We start from the raw sequence: 18,187 nt of genomic DNA, 5'->3' as shown, positions 1-18,187 counted from the left end.
TCCTTACAGTGGAAAATGATTCCTTTTTTTGGATTCAGTCTATAGCCTGAATAGTTGTGAGGTCCACATTGCACTGTTCATTTGGGCTAAGTTTTGCCAGTTACACTGATAAAATGTTGGAATAAGAAATCATTTCAAGAGCACATCTGGTTCCATCCCAGAGTTGAGAAGGCCCTGGTGAACCCCCTTCCTTTATCCAGGTCAGTCAGTAGATCTTCAGTGAGGCAGGTGCAGAATGAGACTGAAATCCAGCCACAACCTAGGGTCCTGGAATTGGGACTTTAGAACTCAGCCCCCAGCCACAGATCCTTCTTGGGGTCTGTGAGTTTGCCTGGGGCTCCCAACTAAGAATCACCACAAACGTGGAGAGGAACCCAGTGGAGGCAACAGAGACCCTGGGTGCGGAGAGAGTTTTATTTCTGCGAGGCCTGTTCAGTCTCTGAAAATGTAAGATGAGTAGCTAGCCACATTTTCTGCCTGATTTGTATATCACATCTGAAATAGGAACTGTCTTGAACCTAGAAATGTATTGTAATCTCATAGTCATTTGACCCTATCATAGGCCCTTCCTCTTATATCATGAGGGGTGGGGCTTCTTTCCTTTCCACAGAGCACAGAAGTTCATGTTCTCCCAGCTCACACATTTGGACAGAGCAGATTCCTCAGGCCTCCACGATGCCCATCCTTGCCTCCTCATTACACACTCCTCCTCCTTGCCTGCTAATGATTCTACTGCTGGGATTAATAGGTGAGCATTTCTTGGGGTAGAATCCCCTCTCCCTGCCCTCTGGACCTCCCCACTGCCCTGCACTTTTAAAGTCTCCATGTAAACCTGGGTGTGCCACCAAGGACAGCTGCAGAAGGCCAAAGACTGGGCACTATCTGAAAGCATGAAATCAGGGATTTGAGAGTTTTTTCTGTGGATCCACCACCTCCAGCTGCTTAGCAGAGGTATCCAAATGGATGATGTTTCAAATACCAGCAATGACAGATTTATGTGCGTTAACTTGTATAATCCTCACAACATCCCATGTGATAAATGACTATTACTCCTGAATTGCAGATGGGGAGATTGAGGCAGAGAGTAACTTGCCCGATATTAACTGACCTAAGGCAGTGTAGTATGAGATTCAAATCTAGAGTGTCCAGCTCAAGTTGATTCTTTTATTTTTTTTTTATATCACTGATGAGGCGTCCCTATATTTAATTATTTTAATGAGCATGTGACACTGTTAAGAAATAACCACAGAATTCTTCAAAACTTGTACACATCCATGCGTGTGTGCTCAGTTGCTAAGTTGTGTCCGACTCTTTTGCAACCCCATGGACTACATGTAGCCCACCACGCTCCTCTGTCCATGGGATTTTCCAGGCAAGAATACTGGAGTGGGTTGCCATTTCCTTCTCCAACGTTGATTCTTTTAATCATATCATGCAACTCAGCTTCTCAGAGAATCCTAATGGCAGAAAAATCAGAAGATACTGAGAAATAAACAATAGTTTAGTCTTCACCCATGATGCCACTCAGAGAACAGAAGCATTCAAATCTTGCATTGTGTACTCCCAAGTTTTGGTCAGTGATGTGTTGGATGGTTCCCACGTGTTGAAGTTTGCACTGAGTCTTTAACATGTATTGTAATTTCATTTGATCCTCAAAACAACCTGTATACTACAATGCTAGGCTATTCTCTAATACATGTTTGTGGATGCATGTATTTGTGTGTGTGTGTGCGTGTGTGTGTGTGTGTGTGTGTGTGTGTGAGGAAGTTTTCCAGACACATGGGATTTCAAAAAGACTTCTTTAATTTTTAAGTCTACATGAAATGATATAAACATGTGTTGAGTTTTTGCTGTCTTTCAATAACATACCTGCTTTCTCCTTCTCTATAAACCTCTCTCACCCAAACTGTTACTTAAGACAAGAAAACTTCTCTCCTGGTAAATGAGTAGAATTTTATGCATTGCTATCTTAGAGTCCCCTCTTCCATGCTGGTTAAGGGTGAGGAGGAATGAAGGCTAAAAAGGACTCAGAGACTCTTGCCTATATGATCTGTATATCCATATCTATATTTGTAATTATAACCATATCCCTGTCTATAACTTTATCTATATCACCTAATGCTAGTTGAAGCTTCCTTTCCTCAGGACATCTAATGAGTAATAACAATTTGTTTTCTTAAACATTCATCATGGGCCAGAGTTGGAAATTCCCATGGTTGCTAACTCATGTGATCATTATATCCAAGGTAGATCCTCTTGTCATCCCTACCTTATAGATAATAAAACTGAGCAAGGAGAAGTTCAAGGATACTCAGTGTTAGCTGATAGAGGTATGGTTTGAACTCAAGACATCTGGTAGTAGAGCTCATGAATTTAACCATTGCTCTTCTTGATACTGTGTCCCTTCTTCCATCCCAAGATATTTCTGTGGCTTCTGCCAATGGGTCTGATGAAGGGGAAGGGTTGGGCAGAGGGTTTGTGGTTTTCTTCTCCTGGGCTCTTTTTTTGCTTCCTCATACAAGCAAGTTCCTTTTTTGTTTCCTCATACAAGCAAGTTCCTTTTATTTTTCACCAAGTTATTTACATGGGAAACTCAACTTCTGACACAATTTCTACAGAGATTAACTGCTTAAAGTAGAGCTCATTGTCTTGGGAAGATGTCACACTGGGCAGTTCACATATCATATGTATATTACTTTGATATTTAGTAGATGGCAGGAAGGAACTTGGGGTGAATTGTTGAGTAAAAGAGACTAATTGCCCTTATTGATGTTTATCTTAGTGAAAGAAATGACAATAAACAATAGACTTATAATTCAGCAAATAATACATAATATTAGAAAGTGCTATGTGTTAGAAAAGAATACCTGACATGTAAAAAATGAAATTAGTTTGTTCTTTAACTTCATACACAAAAATAAGCTCAAAATGCATTAAAGACCTAAATTTGAGACTTAACACTATAATGCTCCTATAGAAAAATATAAGAAGAACACTCTTTGACATAGAACAATATCTTTTTTGATCTATCTCCCAGAATAATGGAAATAAAAACAAAAAGAAACAAATGAGACCTACTTAAATTCAAAAGTTTTTGCATAATAAAGAAACAACAAACAAAATGAAGGACAGCCCACAAATTGAGAGAAGATATTTGTAAATGGTGTGACTGAAATGGGCCAGTCACCAAAATTTACAAACAGCTCATGACACTTAATAAAATCAAAGCAAAAAAACCACTCAAAAAATTAGCAGAAGATGTAAATAGACATCTCTCCAAAGAGGATATACAGTTGGCCAGTAGGTACCTGAAAAGATGTCAACAAAATTATTAGAAAAATGTAAATCAAAACTAAAGTGAGATATCACTTCATACCGGTGAATGGCTTTCATCAAAAACCCACAAATAATAAATTCTGGAGCCAGTGTGGAGAGAAGGGAACCCTCCTACACTGTTGGTAGGAATGTAAATTGGTACCACTACTATAGAGAACAGTATTCACTCAGTTGCTCAGTGATGTCTGGCTCTTTATGACTCTTGGACTGTAGCCCACCAGGCTCCTCTGTCCATGGAATTTTTCAGGCAAGAATACTGGAGTTGGTTGCCATTCCTTACTCAAGGGATCTTCCCGACCCAGAGATTGAACCCATGTCTCTTTGGTCTCTTCATTGGCCTTCACCACTGCGCCACCTGGGAAGCCCCAGGGAACAGTATGGACATTCCTCAGAAAACTAAAAATGGAGCTACCACCCTGCAACCCCAGTCCTGGCCATATATCCGGGCATGAGCTACCTTATGACCCTGCAATCCCAGTCCTGGGCATGATCTGCAAAGATACATGCACCCCAGAGTTCACTGCAGCACTGTTCGCAATAGCCAAGACATGGAAGCAAGCTAAACATCCATCAGCAGAGGAATGGATGAAGATGTGGTATGTACATATGGTCGAATAGTCCTCAGCCATAAAAAGAATGAAATAATGCCATTTGGAACAACATGGATGGACCTAGAGTGTATCATACTGAGTGAGGTAAGTCAGAGAAGGAGAAATATCATGACATCCCTTATATGTGGAATCTATAAAGACATGATACAAATGAACTACAAAACAGAAACATACTCACAGACTTCAAGAATGAGCTTATGGTTGTGGGAAAAAGAATGGGGGGAAGGGATAGTTGTACAGTTTGGGATGGACACATACAGTCTGCTGTACTTAAAATGTAAAATCAACCGTATAGCACATGGAACTCTGCTCAATGCTATGGGGCAGCCTGTATGAGAGGGGAGGTTGGGGATGAATGAATATATGCATATGTATGGCTGAGTCCCTTCACTGAAACTATTACAGCATTGTTTGTTAATTGGCTGTACCCCAATACAAAATTAAAAATTAAAAAGGAAACAAAACAAAGATTAATTGGATAACTGAATTGAGAGAATTTGTTGGGTGGGATGTATTTTAAACCTGGTAGTCTTGCATGGGCATCACAGAGATGGGGAAGTTTGAAAGAAAGTTCTGGGGTAAGCATTTGTGGTTATCTTGGGGAGGAGCCTTCCTGACAGGGAGCAGCATGTGCAGAGGCCCTGAGAGTAGAATCATCCTCCTGTGATGAAGGATTGGGCTTTTGCCCTGAGTGAAACTATTGCCATTGTGGTTTTGAAGAGAGAAGTGACTTGGTCTGACATGAGTTTTAATTTATTTGAGCATTTGATGGACAACAGACTACACAGGGAGCTTCCCTGATGGCTCAGCTGGTAAAGAATCCACCCGCAATGCAAGAGACCCTGGTTCAATTCCTGGGACGGGAGATCCCCTGGAGAAGGGATAGGCTACCCACTCCAGTATTCTTGCCTGGAGAATCGCCATGGACAGAGGAACCTGGTGGGCTACAGTCAATAGGGTCGCAAAGAACTGGACACAACTGAGCAACAAATCACAGCTCAGCACAGCAGGGATGACGCAGGACATTGATAGAAGCAACTAGAGCATTTGAAGTCATAACATTCATTCAAAAAAAGTAAAAATGGCTTGCACTGAACAGCAGCTAGTAGAGATAAGAGAAAGAGGTCAGATACTGGATGCACACTAATGAGGAGGCAATAGGATTTTCTGATGCATAGGACTTGGGATGGGAGAGAAAAATCTCAAGGTTTTGATAACTGGACATCTGAAAGAAGAACTGTGGCTCAGCTGAAATATAGCAGGTGTGGGGGAAATTCATGTCAGTGTTAGATGTGTTAACTGTGAGATGTTTATTTCTGTCCAGAAAGTATGACAAGTTGATAGTTGGACATACAAGATCAGAGTTCTGGAAAAATGCCTGGGCCAGAGAGGTAATTGGAGAGTTATTGATATACAGTTGGCAGAATTTTTGCGATCTCTTGGCTCCTCTCACCCCTCTGATTCCTAGTCTCTCCTCCCTCTTCCTGTCCCTCCATTTCTCCCTCCAAAGTTCGTTCATGTTTCTTCCCATTTTTGTCTTAGCAGTGCAACATCCACAACCTCACTTTTTCTCTCCAGACTTAACAATCTAAATCATCTGAAGCTGTTGGCACATCATAAGACCTGCCCTGTAATAGTATGTCCCCTCCTTGGGAGGTATGATTGGTTACAAATAGTGCTTAGTGCATGGGTTTATCAGCTCACACTCTGCAAAGTTGAACTACAAAGGGGTAGGGAAGAAATAGAAAAGAAGCCAGGGTTTGTTTTGAGGCCAAAGCAGCCTGCTCCTCTTATTTACATCCCTGGAATGAAACCCATGCTTGTTTAATAGAACATTTCAGATAAGAGGGATTGTGTTTGTATTTCTCTGTATCTTCAGAAACTGGATAGTCAATGAGGCAGTGAAATCAAGTGGATAGCTTGAACCTGTAGTGAAATAATTGGCCCAATGGTGACTCATGGCTATTCAACTCATAACTTGCTGTCCAATCATAATCAATAACCCAGATTCTTTTTTTAAATGTTTTATTTTGTATTGGAATATTCTCAATTAACAATACTATGGTAGTTTCAGGTAGACAGTATAGGGACTTAACCATATGTACATTTGTATGCATTCTCACACTAATTCTCCTCCCATCCAGACTGCTACATAACATTGACCAGAGTTCCTTGTGCTCTACACTTGCATATACACAATGCAATACATTGTATTAACTCTATAGATTACTTCTGGTCAGTCAGTCAGTTCAGTCACTCAGTCATGTCTGACTCTTTCCAACCCCATGGATTACAGCATGTGAGGCTTCCCTGTCCATCACCAACTCCCAGAGCATGCACAAATTCATATCCATTGAGTTGGTGATGCCATCCATTTTATCCTCTGTCGTCCCCTTCTCCTCCTGCTTTCAATCTTTCCCAGCATCAGGGTCTTTCCAGTGAGCGAGTTCTTTCCATCAGGAGGCCAAAGTATTGGAGTTTCAGCTTCAGCATCAGTCCTTCCAGTGAATATTCAGGACTGATTTCCTTTAAGAATGACTGCTTGGATCTCCTTGCAGTCCAAGGGGCTCTCAAGAGTCTTCTCCAACACCACAGTTCAAAAGCATCAAATGTTCGTCACTCAGCTTTCTTTATAGCCCAACTCTCACATCCATACATGACTACTGGAAAAACCATAGCTTTGACTAGATGGACCTTTGTTGGTAAAGTAATGTCTCTGCTTTTTAATATGCTGTCTAGGCTTGTCATAGCTTTTCTTCCAAGGAGCAAGCACCTTTTAATTTCATGGCTGCAATCACCATCTGCAGTGATTTTGGAGCTCAAGAAGGTAAAGTCTGCCACTGTTTCCATTGTTTCCTATCTATTTGCCTAAAGTGATGGGACCAGATGCCATGATCTTATTTTTTGAATGTTGAGTTTTAAGTCAACTTTTTCACTCTTCTCTTTCACTTTCATCAAGAGGTTCTTTAGTTCTTCTTCGCTTCTTGCCATAAGGGTGGTGTCATCTGCGTATCTGAGGTTATTGATTTTTCTCCCAGCTATTTTGATTTCAGCTTGTGCTTCATCCAGCCTGGCATTTCGCATGATGTACTCTGCATATAAGTCAAATAAGCAGGGTGACAATATACAGCCTTGACGTGCTCCTTTCTCAATTTGGAACCAGTCTGTTGTTCCACGTTCAGGTCTAACTGTTGCATCTTGACCTGCACACAGATTTCTGAGGAGGCAAGTAAGGTGGTCTGGTATTCCCATCTCTTGAAGAATTTTCCACAGTTTGTTGTGATCCACACAGTCAAAAGGCTTGGCATAGTCAATAAAGCAGAAGTAGATGTTTTTCTGAAACTCTCTTTCTTTTTGATGATCCACCAGATGTTGGCAATTTGATCTCTGGTTACTCTGCCTTTTCTAAATCCAACTTGAACATCTATAAGTTCACAATTCACATACCACTGAAGCCTAGCTTGGAAAATCTTGAGTATTTCTTTGCTAGCATGTGAGATGAGTGCAATTGTGCAATAATTGTGCAATTCTTTGGCATTGCCTTTCTTTGGGATTGGAATGAAAACTGACCTTTTCCAGTCCTGTGGCCACTGATGAGTTTTCCAAATTTGCTGGCATATTGAGTGCAGCACTTTCACAGCATCATCTTTTAGCATTTGAAATAGCTCAACTGGAATTCCATCACCTCCACTAGCTTTGTTTGTAGTGATGCCTCCTAAGGCCCACTTGACTTCACATTCCAGGATGTCTGGCTCTAGGTGAGTGATCACACCATCATGCTTATCTGGGTCATGAAGATTTTTTTTGTATAGTTCTTCTGTGTATTCTTGCCACCTCTTTTTACTATCTTATGCTTCTGTTAGGTCCATACCATTTCTGTCCTTTATTGAGCCCATCTTTTCATGAAATGTTAACTTGGTATTTCTAATGTTCTTGAAGAGATCCCTAGTCTTTCCCATTCTATAGTTGTCCTCTATTTCTTTGCATTGATCTCTGAGGAAGGTTTTCATATCTCTCCTTGCTATTCTTTGGAACTCTGCATTCAGATGGGTATATCTTTCCTTTTCTCCTTTGCCTTTAGCTTTTCTTCTTTTCTCAACTATTTGTAAGGCCTCCTCAGACAACCATTTTGCCTTTCTGCATATCTTTTTCTTGGGGATGATCTTGATCACTACTTCCTGTACAATGTCATGAACCTCCATCCATAATTCTTTGGGCACTCTGCCTATCAGATCTTATCCCTGGAATCTATTTGTCACTTCCACTGTATGATTGTAAGGGATTTGATTTAGGTCATATCTGAATGGTCTAGTGGTTTTCCCTATTTTCTTCCATTTAAGTCCGAATTTAAGCCACAGTCAGCTCCCGGTCTTGTTTTTGCTGACTCTATAGAGCTTCTCCATCTTTGGCTGCAAAGAATATAATCAAACTGATGTCAGTATTGACCATCTGGTGATGTCCGTGTGTAGAGTCTTTTCTTGTGTTGTTGGAAGAGGGTGTTTGCTATAACCAGTGCGTTCTCTTGGGAAAATTCTGTTAGCCTTTGCCCTCTTCACTTTGTACTCCAAGGCCAAAGTTGCCTGTTACTCCAGGTATCTCTTGACTTTCTACTTTTGCATTCCAGTCCCCCATGATGAAAAGGACATCTTTTTGGGGTGTTAGTTCTAGAAAGTCTGGTATTCAGACCTTAGTGGTTTTGTATTCAGACCTTCAATGTTAGTGGTTGGGACATAGACTTGGATTATTGTGATATTGAATGGCTTGCCTTGAAAATGAATGGAGATCATTCTGTCATTTTTGAGATTGCACCCAAGTACTGCATTTTGGACTCTTTTGCTTACTCTGAAGGCTACTCCATTTCTTCTAAGATATTCTTGCCCATAGTAGTAGATGACATGGTCATCTGAATTAGATTCACCCATTCCAGTCCATTTTAGTTCACTGATTCCCCAAATGCCAATGTTCTCTCTTGCCATCTCCTGTTTGACCACTTCCAATTTACCTTGATTCATGGACCTAACATGCCAGGTTCCTATGCAATATTGTTCTTTATAGCATCAGACTTTACTTCCATCACCTGTCATATCCACAAGTGGGCATTGTTTTTGCTTTGGCTCTGTCTCCTTTCTGCAGTTATTTCTCCACTCTTCTCCAGTAGCAATATTGGGCACCTACTGACTGGGGGAGTTCAGCTTTCAGTGTCATATCTGTTTGTCTTTTCATACCGTTCATGGAGTTCTCAAGGGATGAATACTGAAGTGGTTATTCCCTTCTCCAGCGGACCACGTTTTGCAAAAACTCTCCACCATGACGCATCCATTTTGGGTGACCCTACATGGCATGGATCATAATTTCATTGAGTTGGACAAGGCTGTGGTTCATGTGATCAGTTTGATTAGTTTTCTGTGATTGTGGTTTTCATTCTGTCTGCCCTCTGAAGGATAAAGATAAGAGGTTTATGGAAGCTTCCTGATGGAGGAACTGACTGTGGGGGAAAACTGGGTCTTGTTCTGATGGGTGGGGCCATGCTCAGTAAATCTTTAATCCAATTTTCTGTTGTTGTGCTGGGCTGTGTTCCCTCCCTGTTATTTGACCTGAGACAAAACTATGGTGGGAGTAATGAAGATAATGGTGACCTCCTTCAAAAGATCTTTTGCAGGCACTGTTGTATTCAGTGCCTCTGACCCTGCAGCATGCCACTGTCGACCCACTCCTCTGCCAGAAACTCTTCTACACTCACAGGCAAGTCTGGATCAGTCTCTTGTGGGGTCACTGCTCCTTTCTCCTGGGTCTTGGGGCACACAAGGTTTTGTTTGTGCCTTGCAAGAGTCTGTTTCCCCAGTCCGGTGGAAGTTCTATAATCAAATCCTGCTGGCCTCCAAAGTCAAATTCTCTGGGGATTCTCTGTCCCTTTGCCAGATCTCCAGGTTGGGAAATCTGTTTTGGGTCCTAGAACTTAACACTGTGTAATTTATTTGGCATAATTGTTCCGCAGTTTGTAGGTTGTCTGCTCAGTGGCTCTATGGTGGGGTTAAGGGTAGTATAGTCACTCTAACAATATTCATTCTTCCAATCTGAGAATGTGGTGTATCTTTCCTTATGTGAAGAACCAGAGATCAAATTGCTAGCATTCATTGGATCATAGAGAAAGCAAGGAAATTCCAGAAAAACACCTACTTCTCTTTCATTGACTAGGCTAAAGCCATTGACTGTGTGGATCACAACAAACTGTGGGAAATTCTTAAAGGGATGGGAATACCATAACACCTTAACTGCCCTCTGAGAAACCTGTATGTGTCTCCAGAAGCAACAGTTAGAACCGAACATGGAACAACAGACTGGTTCCAAATTGGGAAAGGAGTATGTTAAGGCTGTATATTGTCACCCTGCTTATTTAACTTGTATGCAGAGTACACTATGTGAAATGCTGGGCTGGATGAATCACAAGCTGGAAACAAGATTGTTGGGAGAAATATCAACAACCTCAGATATGCAGAGAATAACACTCTAATGGCAGAAAGTGAAGAGGAAATAAAGGGCCTCTTGATAAGGGTGAAAGAGGAGAGTGAAAAAGCTGACTTGAAACTCTAAATTCAAAAAACTAAGATCATGACATCTAGTCCCATCACTTCATGGCAAACACAATGGGAGAAAAGTAGAAGCAGTGATAGATTTCATTTTCTTGGGCTCCAAAGTCACCATGGATGGTGACAGCAACCATGAAATTAAAATATGCTCCTTAGAAGAAAAGATAGCATATTAAAAACCAAAAGCATAAGTATAGTCAAAGCTGTGACTTTTCCAGTAGTCATGCACAGATGTGAGAGTTGGACCATAGAGAAGGCTGAGCACTGAAGAACTGATGCTTCGATGTGTGGTGCTGGAGAAGACTCTTGAGAGTCCTTTGGACTGCAAGGAGATCAAAGCAGTCAATCCTAAAGGAAATCAACTCTGAATATTCAATAAAATGACTGATGCTGAAGTTGAAACTCTAGTCCTAGATCCTGATGCTGGGAAAGATTGAAGGCAAAAGAAGAAGGGGGCAGCAGAAGATGAGATAGTTAGCATCACCAACTCAATGGACATGAATTTGAGCAAACTCTGGGAGCTAGTGAAGGACTGGGGAGCTTGGCACCCTGCAGTCCATGGGTTTGCAAAGAATTGGACACAAATTAGCAACTCAATGACATGTGCCTTCTTCGGTTTCTTTCAACAGCATCTTATAGTTTTCAGAGTACATGTCTTTTATCTACTTAGGAATGTTGATTTTTAGGTATTGTATTTTTTCTGATGTGATGGTAAGTGGGATTGTTTCTTTCATTTTTCTTTCTGATCTTTTGTTGTTGTATAGAAATGTAACAGATTTCTATGTATTAGTTTTATATCCTGCAACTTTATCAAATTCATTGATGAGTTCTATTAGTTTTCTGGTGGCATCTTTTTGTTTGTTTGTTGTCTTTTTTTTCACTTTAATGAAGAGAATTTATTACAGTGAGTTCATTAAAGAGTTATTGAAGGATAAAATGCAAACAAAACAAAGCAGTAATATGTCAATCATGAGTGAGGAAAGAAGCTAGTACACCAAGGGCCTGAGGAGTATAAAGGGAACATCCAAGCATTTAGGGCAAAGAGAATTTTACTAACCAGTATTGAGTCAGATGAGTATTGAGTAAGATGAACATAAGACAGAAAATAGAGCAGTGATCTCACCCCAAAAGCAAAGTATACAAGTGTGGGTTTGGAACAGACACAATATTTTAATAGGCTAAGCTCTATAGTGAGGAAAGACTGTATGTGAGGAATCCTAGGTATTGACTCCTACGTATTTTATACTTAGCTAATATGTAGCTATTATAAGTGAAGTTGCTAGCTTAATTTCTTTTTTGGATTCACTGTCACTAGTATGTAGGAAAAAAACCTGATTTTTGTGTGGTGACTTTGTATCTCAAAACTTTGCCAAATTTACTTATTAGATTTACCAGTTTTTTTTTTTTTTCATTTATTTTTATTAGTTGGAGGCTAATTACTTTACAATATTGTAGTGGTTTTTGTCATACATTAACATGAATCAGCCATGGATTTACATGTGTTCCGTATCCTGATCCCCCCTCCCACCTCCCTCTCCATCCCATCCCTCTGGGTCTTCCCAGTGCACCAGGCCCAAGCACTTGTCTCATGCATCCAACCTGGGCTGGTGATCTGTTTCACTCTAGATAATATACATGTGGGAGAAGGCGAGGGTGGGATGTTTTGAGAGAACAGCATAGAAACATGTATATTATCTAGGGTGAAACAGATTTACCAGTTTTTAATGTTGGAACCTTTAGAATTGCTACATGGAAATCATGTCACTCACAAACAAGATCATTTCACTTCTTTCCAATTTGAATACCTTTTATACATATTAATTAATTGCTTTTCTCGGAACTTCCAGTATTGTGTTGACTAGAAGTGGCAAAAGTGGGCATGTCTTGTTCCTGATTTTGGAAAAGCTTTCAGAATTTCACTATCGATGAGGCTGTTAATGTGGGGTTTTATATACAACTTCATTTATTGGGCAATTTTCCATCTATTTCTAGTTTATTGATTTCTTATCATGAAAAATGTTAACTTTTGTTAAGTCCTTTTTCTGCATTAATTTTTTTTCTCTTTACTCTGTTAAAGTGGTTAAATACATGGTTTGATTTTCATATTGTTGTTTAGTTGCCAGGTCATGCCCGATTCTTTGTGACCCCATGGACTGCAGCACACCAGTGCATATATTTTCATGTGTTGAACCATTTTTATATTTCAGCAATATATCCCAGTTTGTCCTGGTGCATAATTCTTTTAATATGCTATTGAATTGGATTTTCTAACATTTTACTGAGGACTGCTGCATCAACAATCATGTGAGTTATTGGTCTGTGTCCATTCTTCTATCAATAGAGATTTAGATCACTTCCGTGTCTTGGCTATTGTGGATAGTGCTATGAACACTGGAGCACATATATCCTTTTGGATCATGTTTTTCTGCAGATTTATGCCCGGAAGTGGATCGTATGATAGCTCTATTTTTAGTTTTTCAAGAAACTTTCATACTATTCTCCACAGTGGCTGTACCAATTTACATTCCCACCAGCAGTGTAGGAGGGTTCCCTTCCCTCCACACCCTCTTCAGCATTTATTGTTCATGGATTTTTTGATGATAGCCATTCTAACTGGTATGAGGTGATATCTCATTGTAGTTTTGATTTGCATTTCTCTAACATTTAAGCAGTGTTGAGCAGCTTTTTATGTGCTTTTTGGTCATCTGTATATCTTCCTTGGAGAAATGTCTATTTAGGTTTTTTTCCCATTTTTTGTTTGGGATGTTTGTTTGTTTTGGTTACTTAGCTGTATGATCTGTCTGTAAATTTTGGATTCTAATCCTTTGTTGGTCACATTATGTGCAATAATTTTCTCCCAAAATATGGTTATCTTTTCATTTTGTTTATTGTTTCTTTGCTGCACAAAAGCTTTTGAGGGTGATTATGTCTCATTTGTTTATCTTTGTTTTTACTTCTTGGAGATGGATGGAAAAAGATATTGCTGCTTTTAATTCAAGGAATGTTTTGTCTTTGTTTTGCTGTGTTTTATTGTGTCTGGTATTAAATTTATGTCTTTAAACTAGTTTATTTTTGTTTATGGTATTAGAAAATGTTCTAATTTCATTTTTTTTTCACATGTAGCTATCCTGTTTTCCCTGCACCATTTACTGAAGAGACTGTCTATCCTCCATTGTACAGTCTTAGTACATATATGCAATGGATCATTACTCATCCATTAAAAAGAATGAAATAATGCCATTTGAAGCAAAGTGAGTGGCCCAAGAAATTATCATACTGAGTGAAGTGAGTCAGAGAGTGAAAGGGAAATATAAGATAACACTAATATGTGGGATAAAATATGAGACAAATGAACTTATTTACAAAACATAAGCCTTGTGTTTCTTTCAGACTTAGAGAATAAATTTATGGTTATGAGGGCAGAAGGGTTTGGGAGAGGGATAGATAGGGAGCTTGGGACTGACATATACAGACTGTTGTGTCTAAAATGGATAACTAATGAAGAACTACTGTATAGCATATGAAAGTCTGCCCAATATTATGTAGCAGCCTAAATGAGAAAAGAATTTGAAAAAGAGAAATATTGGTCTGTATTTTCTTGTTATGCCTTTATGTCACTGTGATATCTGGATCATGCCAATAGAACTCTGAAAGAATTGAGAAGTCCTTCCACCTCTTAAGACTTTTTTGAAGAGGAATACTGTTAGTTTTCTTTAAAAATTTGGAAGCATTCACTAGTGAAGACAAGTAATTTGGGGCCTTTCTTTGTTGGGAGGTTTTTTATTATTAATTGAATCTGATTGCTAGTTACAGGTCTACTCTAATTTTTTATTTCTTCATAATTCAGCTTCAGTATTATGTCCTTACAAGAATTTGTCCAATTTATCTATGTTATCCAATTTTTTTGGTGTTTAATCATTCATAGAATTGTTTTAAAATCCCTTTTATTTTTTTGACATTATTAGTATGTTTTTCATTTCTGATTTTAGTTATTTGGGTTGCCACTCTGTTTTTTTTCCTTAGGCAATCTAGCTAAATTTGCTTAATTTTATTGATCTTTTTGAAGAATCCCTCCTGGCTTTGTTTATTTTCTCTGCTATACTATTCTCATTTTACTTTTCTCTTCAATAATCCCAGCTATTTTCTTTCATTTGCAAACTTTCAGTTTGGGGTTTACTTTTCTCTTCTTTCTCTAGTTTCTTGCAGTGTAAAGTTCTTCAATGTCTGCATGTGCAGCCACAAATTTCCCATTAGGGCTGCTTTCTGTGCATCTCGTATGTATTCATAGTATGTGTTTATGTTTTCATTTGTCTCCAAGTGTTTTCTAATTTCCCTTGTGATGTTTCTTCCTTGACATGTTGATTTTTGAAGAGCATGTTGTTTGAGTTCTATGTACCTGTGACTATTTTATTTCCTCTTCTGTCATTGATCTAGTTTAATTTTACAGTTTGAAGAGCATTTCTTTCAGTTTCAATAAGTTGTCTTGTCATTCTTCATGTGTGACAATGACACATTTATAGATTTTTTTGTTACGGCAACTGGTTTATGTAGCTGTAGACACAAAATAGCCCCATGACAAAGGAGGAACATCAAAATTGCTGAGTACTAGGATGTGAAGGTCACCTCCTCCCACAAATACATCAAAAACACATCTACATGTGGGATGATTCTCACAGAATGTCTACTGAATGCTGGCAGAGGATCTCAGACATCTGAAAGGGCAATAAAATCTCTGTGTATATGGGTGAGATGAAAGAAAAGAGAAGAAAAAAAGAAAGAAAGGAATCAGGATGGGACCTGTACACTTGGAGGGAGCTATGAAAGAAGAAAGGTTCCTGTAACCTGGTAAGTACCCCCAGTGGCAAGGAGATCAGCTGGAATATAGGGAACCTCAGAGCCTTGAAGGAGAGTGTAGCAACCAGTTTGCAGCAGCTGGAACATTGAGAGATATGCACAGATGGTCAGTGCAACTGCCCTACGCGTCCCAGCCTGCTTGTCTGCTGGTAAGGGCAGGGGCAGGATTTGAAGCTCACCCCCACTTTGGAGCAGTTTTTTTTGCCACTGTCATCCTGGGCTCCAGGTGGAGTCATGAGCTGCTTCTACTCCCATCGAGTGCTCTGGGGGCACGCGTGAGCCACCACTGCCATGAAGAACTCCAAACTGGGTATCAGACACCACATGGGCACACCCCCATAAGGGAATAATGGCCAGCTCATGCTGAAAAAGAGGTGACAGGCATATGTACTAAAAACAGCCCTTGCACCAGAAATATTAAACCCACACAATCCACACATGGATGCTCCCATGTATAAACAGCCCTCCAAGACCACAGGAGATAATTGTTTTTCCTAAACTTCCAGAATAAGAGAAATATAAGTAAAATGAAGAAGCAGAGGAACCATGCCCAGTTAAAAGATCAAGAAAATTCACCTGAGAAAGAAAATGAAATAGACCTCTTTAGTCTAATAGACAATAATTTCAAAAAGGAGATAATGAAAATGCTGAAGGAAATAAGAGAGAACCCAAATAAACAAAACAAGAAAGGAAAAAGGAGACATAAGACCAGTATTACACAAGTATAAGAAAAAATAAGGAAATCTATGAACAGTTAAATTTGAACAAATTCAACAACTTAAAAGAAATGGAAGTTTTTAGAAAAATGCAGTCCACAAGCTGGATGTTGTGGCCAAAGAGAGATAGACGGGTATACCTGTGTATGAAATAGAAACAGACTCACGGACATAGGAAATGGAGTTTCAGTTGTCAAGGTAGATGGGGTAGGGGTTAGGTAAGCTATTATACACGGAAAGGATAAAAAAACAAGATCTTACTGTACAGCACAAAGAAGTATATTCAGTATCACGTGATAAAAATAATGGAAGAGAATATATTTAAAATGTATGTGTATAACTGAGTCACTTTCTATACAGCAAAATTAACACAGCATTGTAAATAGATATACTTCAATTAAAGCAAGTTATAAATCAAGTAAACAAAACATAGACCATCAAAGAGATCTATGTCCTAATACTCACCAGTGAATGTTTTACTTTACATGGCAAAAAAATTTTGTAAAAGTGATTAAGAATCTTGCTATGGGAAGAATATTCTTGACTATCAATGTAAGCCTAATATAATCTTATAAGAAGGAGGCAGGAAAGCCAAAGTTAGAGGACAAGTGAAATGGAAGCACAACTGGAGTCATAAGAAGATAGAAACCTTGAGAAAAGGAATGTAGACAGTCTCAAGAATTTGGAGAGGCAATGATCAGAGCCTCTAGATGAAATGTAACCCAGTTGACTCCTTGATTTTAGTTCAGTAATACTGTTTTTGGTCCCTTCATATCCAGAATCATAAGATAATAAAACTGTCATTTTTAGTCACTACATTTTCTATAATCTATTATAGCTGCTTTAGTCATATAACATGACTGTGTCATTGGAAAAAATCCCAGGGAGTTGAAACAAAGCTTTGCTTTCTACATAAACTAAGTGTTCATTGTGTGTTGGGAGCTCTGAACATCACTGTCACTCAAGTATCAGGTTGTTGGAGCCAATTCTATCATGAGTATGTAGATTGCTGGGGAGGAGAGAAGTTGGCTCATAAAGGTACTTGCCGTTTAATGAATAACATACAAAATACACACATCACTTCTCACAACTCAGTGATCTAAGAGGTCATGTGGTCCCACCTAATGCAAAGGACAGAAGTGCAGCACTCCCTGAGGACACACAGTGAACACCCAGGAATACTGGGTGGATCATGACACTTCCAGAGAGGGCTCAAGGCCTCAGTCCCAGTCTCCGCCACATCACTGACCTCTGTGCCTCAGCTCCTCGCTTGTGTTAGTGTCTCACATTACAGACTCATTGTGCAAGCTACATGCAATGTACATGCCGTGTGCTGAGTTTAAGGCCCATTCAAGGTGCATTCAGACAATGAATGCTGTTGTTGATAAACACTTGAGAAAACCTACAGGATCACATGAGGGTGAATAAATAACTGCTTTGTGTTTTCTTCCAGGAGCGGCAGGTGCGGGGGAGCTGCAGGTGATTCAGCCTGAGAGGTCTGTGTCAGTTGCAGCAGGAGAGACGGCCACTCTGCGCTGCACCCTGACCTCCCTGAGCCCCGTGGGGCCCATCAAGTGGTTCAGGGGAACTGGGCCAGGCCGGGAGTTCATCTACAGTCAAAAAGAAGCCCCTTTCCCCAGAGTTACAAATGTTTCAGATGTCACAAAGAGAAACAACTTGGACTTTTCCATCCGCATCAGTAACATCACCCCGGCAGACACTGGTGTCTACTACTGTGTGAAGTTCCGGAAAGGAGAAGGTGACGTGGAGTTTAAGTCTGGACCAGGCACTCATCTCACTGTGAGTGGTGAGTATGTCCTGGGTGTCCTTCATCCCCTGGTCTCTGACAAGTCAACAAGAATGCCCTTCACTCTTTGAACAAAAAAAGAAATCTGGTACAACAGTGACCAGGACATGATCTGATTTTACTCCCTTCTACAAATCAGAGTATTTGAGGCCATGACGGTTGTGCTATTTGCTCAAGGCCCCTCAGCCGGTCAACATGGGAAAAGTCTGGATCCCCCATCTACCTGGCTCCACAGTCCTTGTCTTTTCCATCACATTCAGTCCATTGATTCCAGGG

The 18,187-nt window shown here is 39.8% G+C and overlaps 1 protein-coding gene across 2 annotated transcripts in view; it reads left to right on the top strand.

The window, feature by feature from the left end:
• The first annotated feature begins 610 nt into the window (after positions 1–610).
• The window catches only part of LOC122448423 (tyrosine-protein phosphatase non-receptor type substrate 1-like), a 28,536-nt gene continuing 10,959 nt past the window's right edge, over positions 611–18,187 (top strand). For both annotated transcript variants that reach the window (XM_043479716.1, XM_043479717.1), the window contains exons 1-2: positions 611–748; positions 17,558–17,911. In XM_043479716.1, the coding sequence (XP_043335651.1) occupies positions 676–748; positions 17,558–17,911 (427 nt within the window). In that variant the 5' untranslated portion in view covers positions 611–675. The remainder of the gene's footprint in view (positions 749–17,557; positions 17,912–18,187) is intronic.

Source organism: Cervus canadensis, chromosome 10 (genome assembly GCF_019320065.1).
Source record: "Cervus canadensis isolate Bull #8, Minnesota chromosome 10, ASM1932006v1, whole genome shotgun sequence".
NCBI lineage: Eukaryota > Metazoa > Chordata > Mammalia > Artiodactyla > Cervidae > Cervus > Cervus canadensis.
The sequence above is the reverse complement of the archived record's forward strand: the minus strand, read 5'-3'. Positions and strand labels throughout refer to the sequence as shown.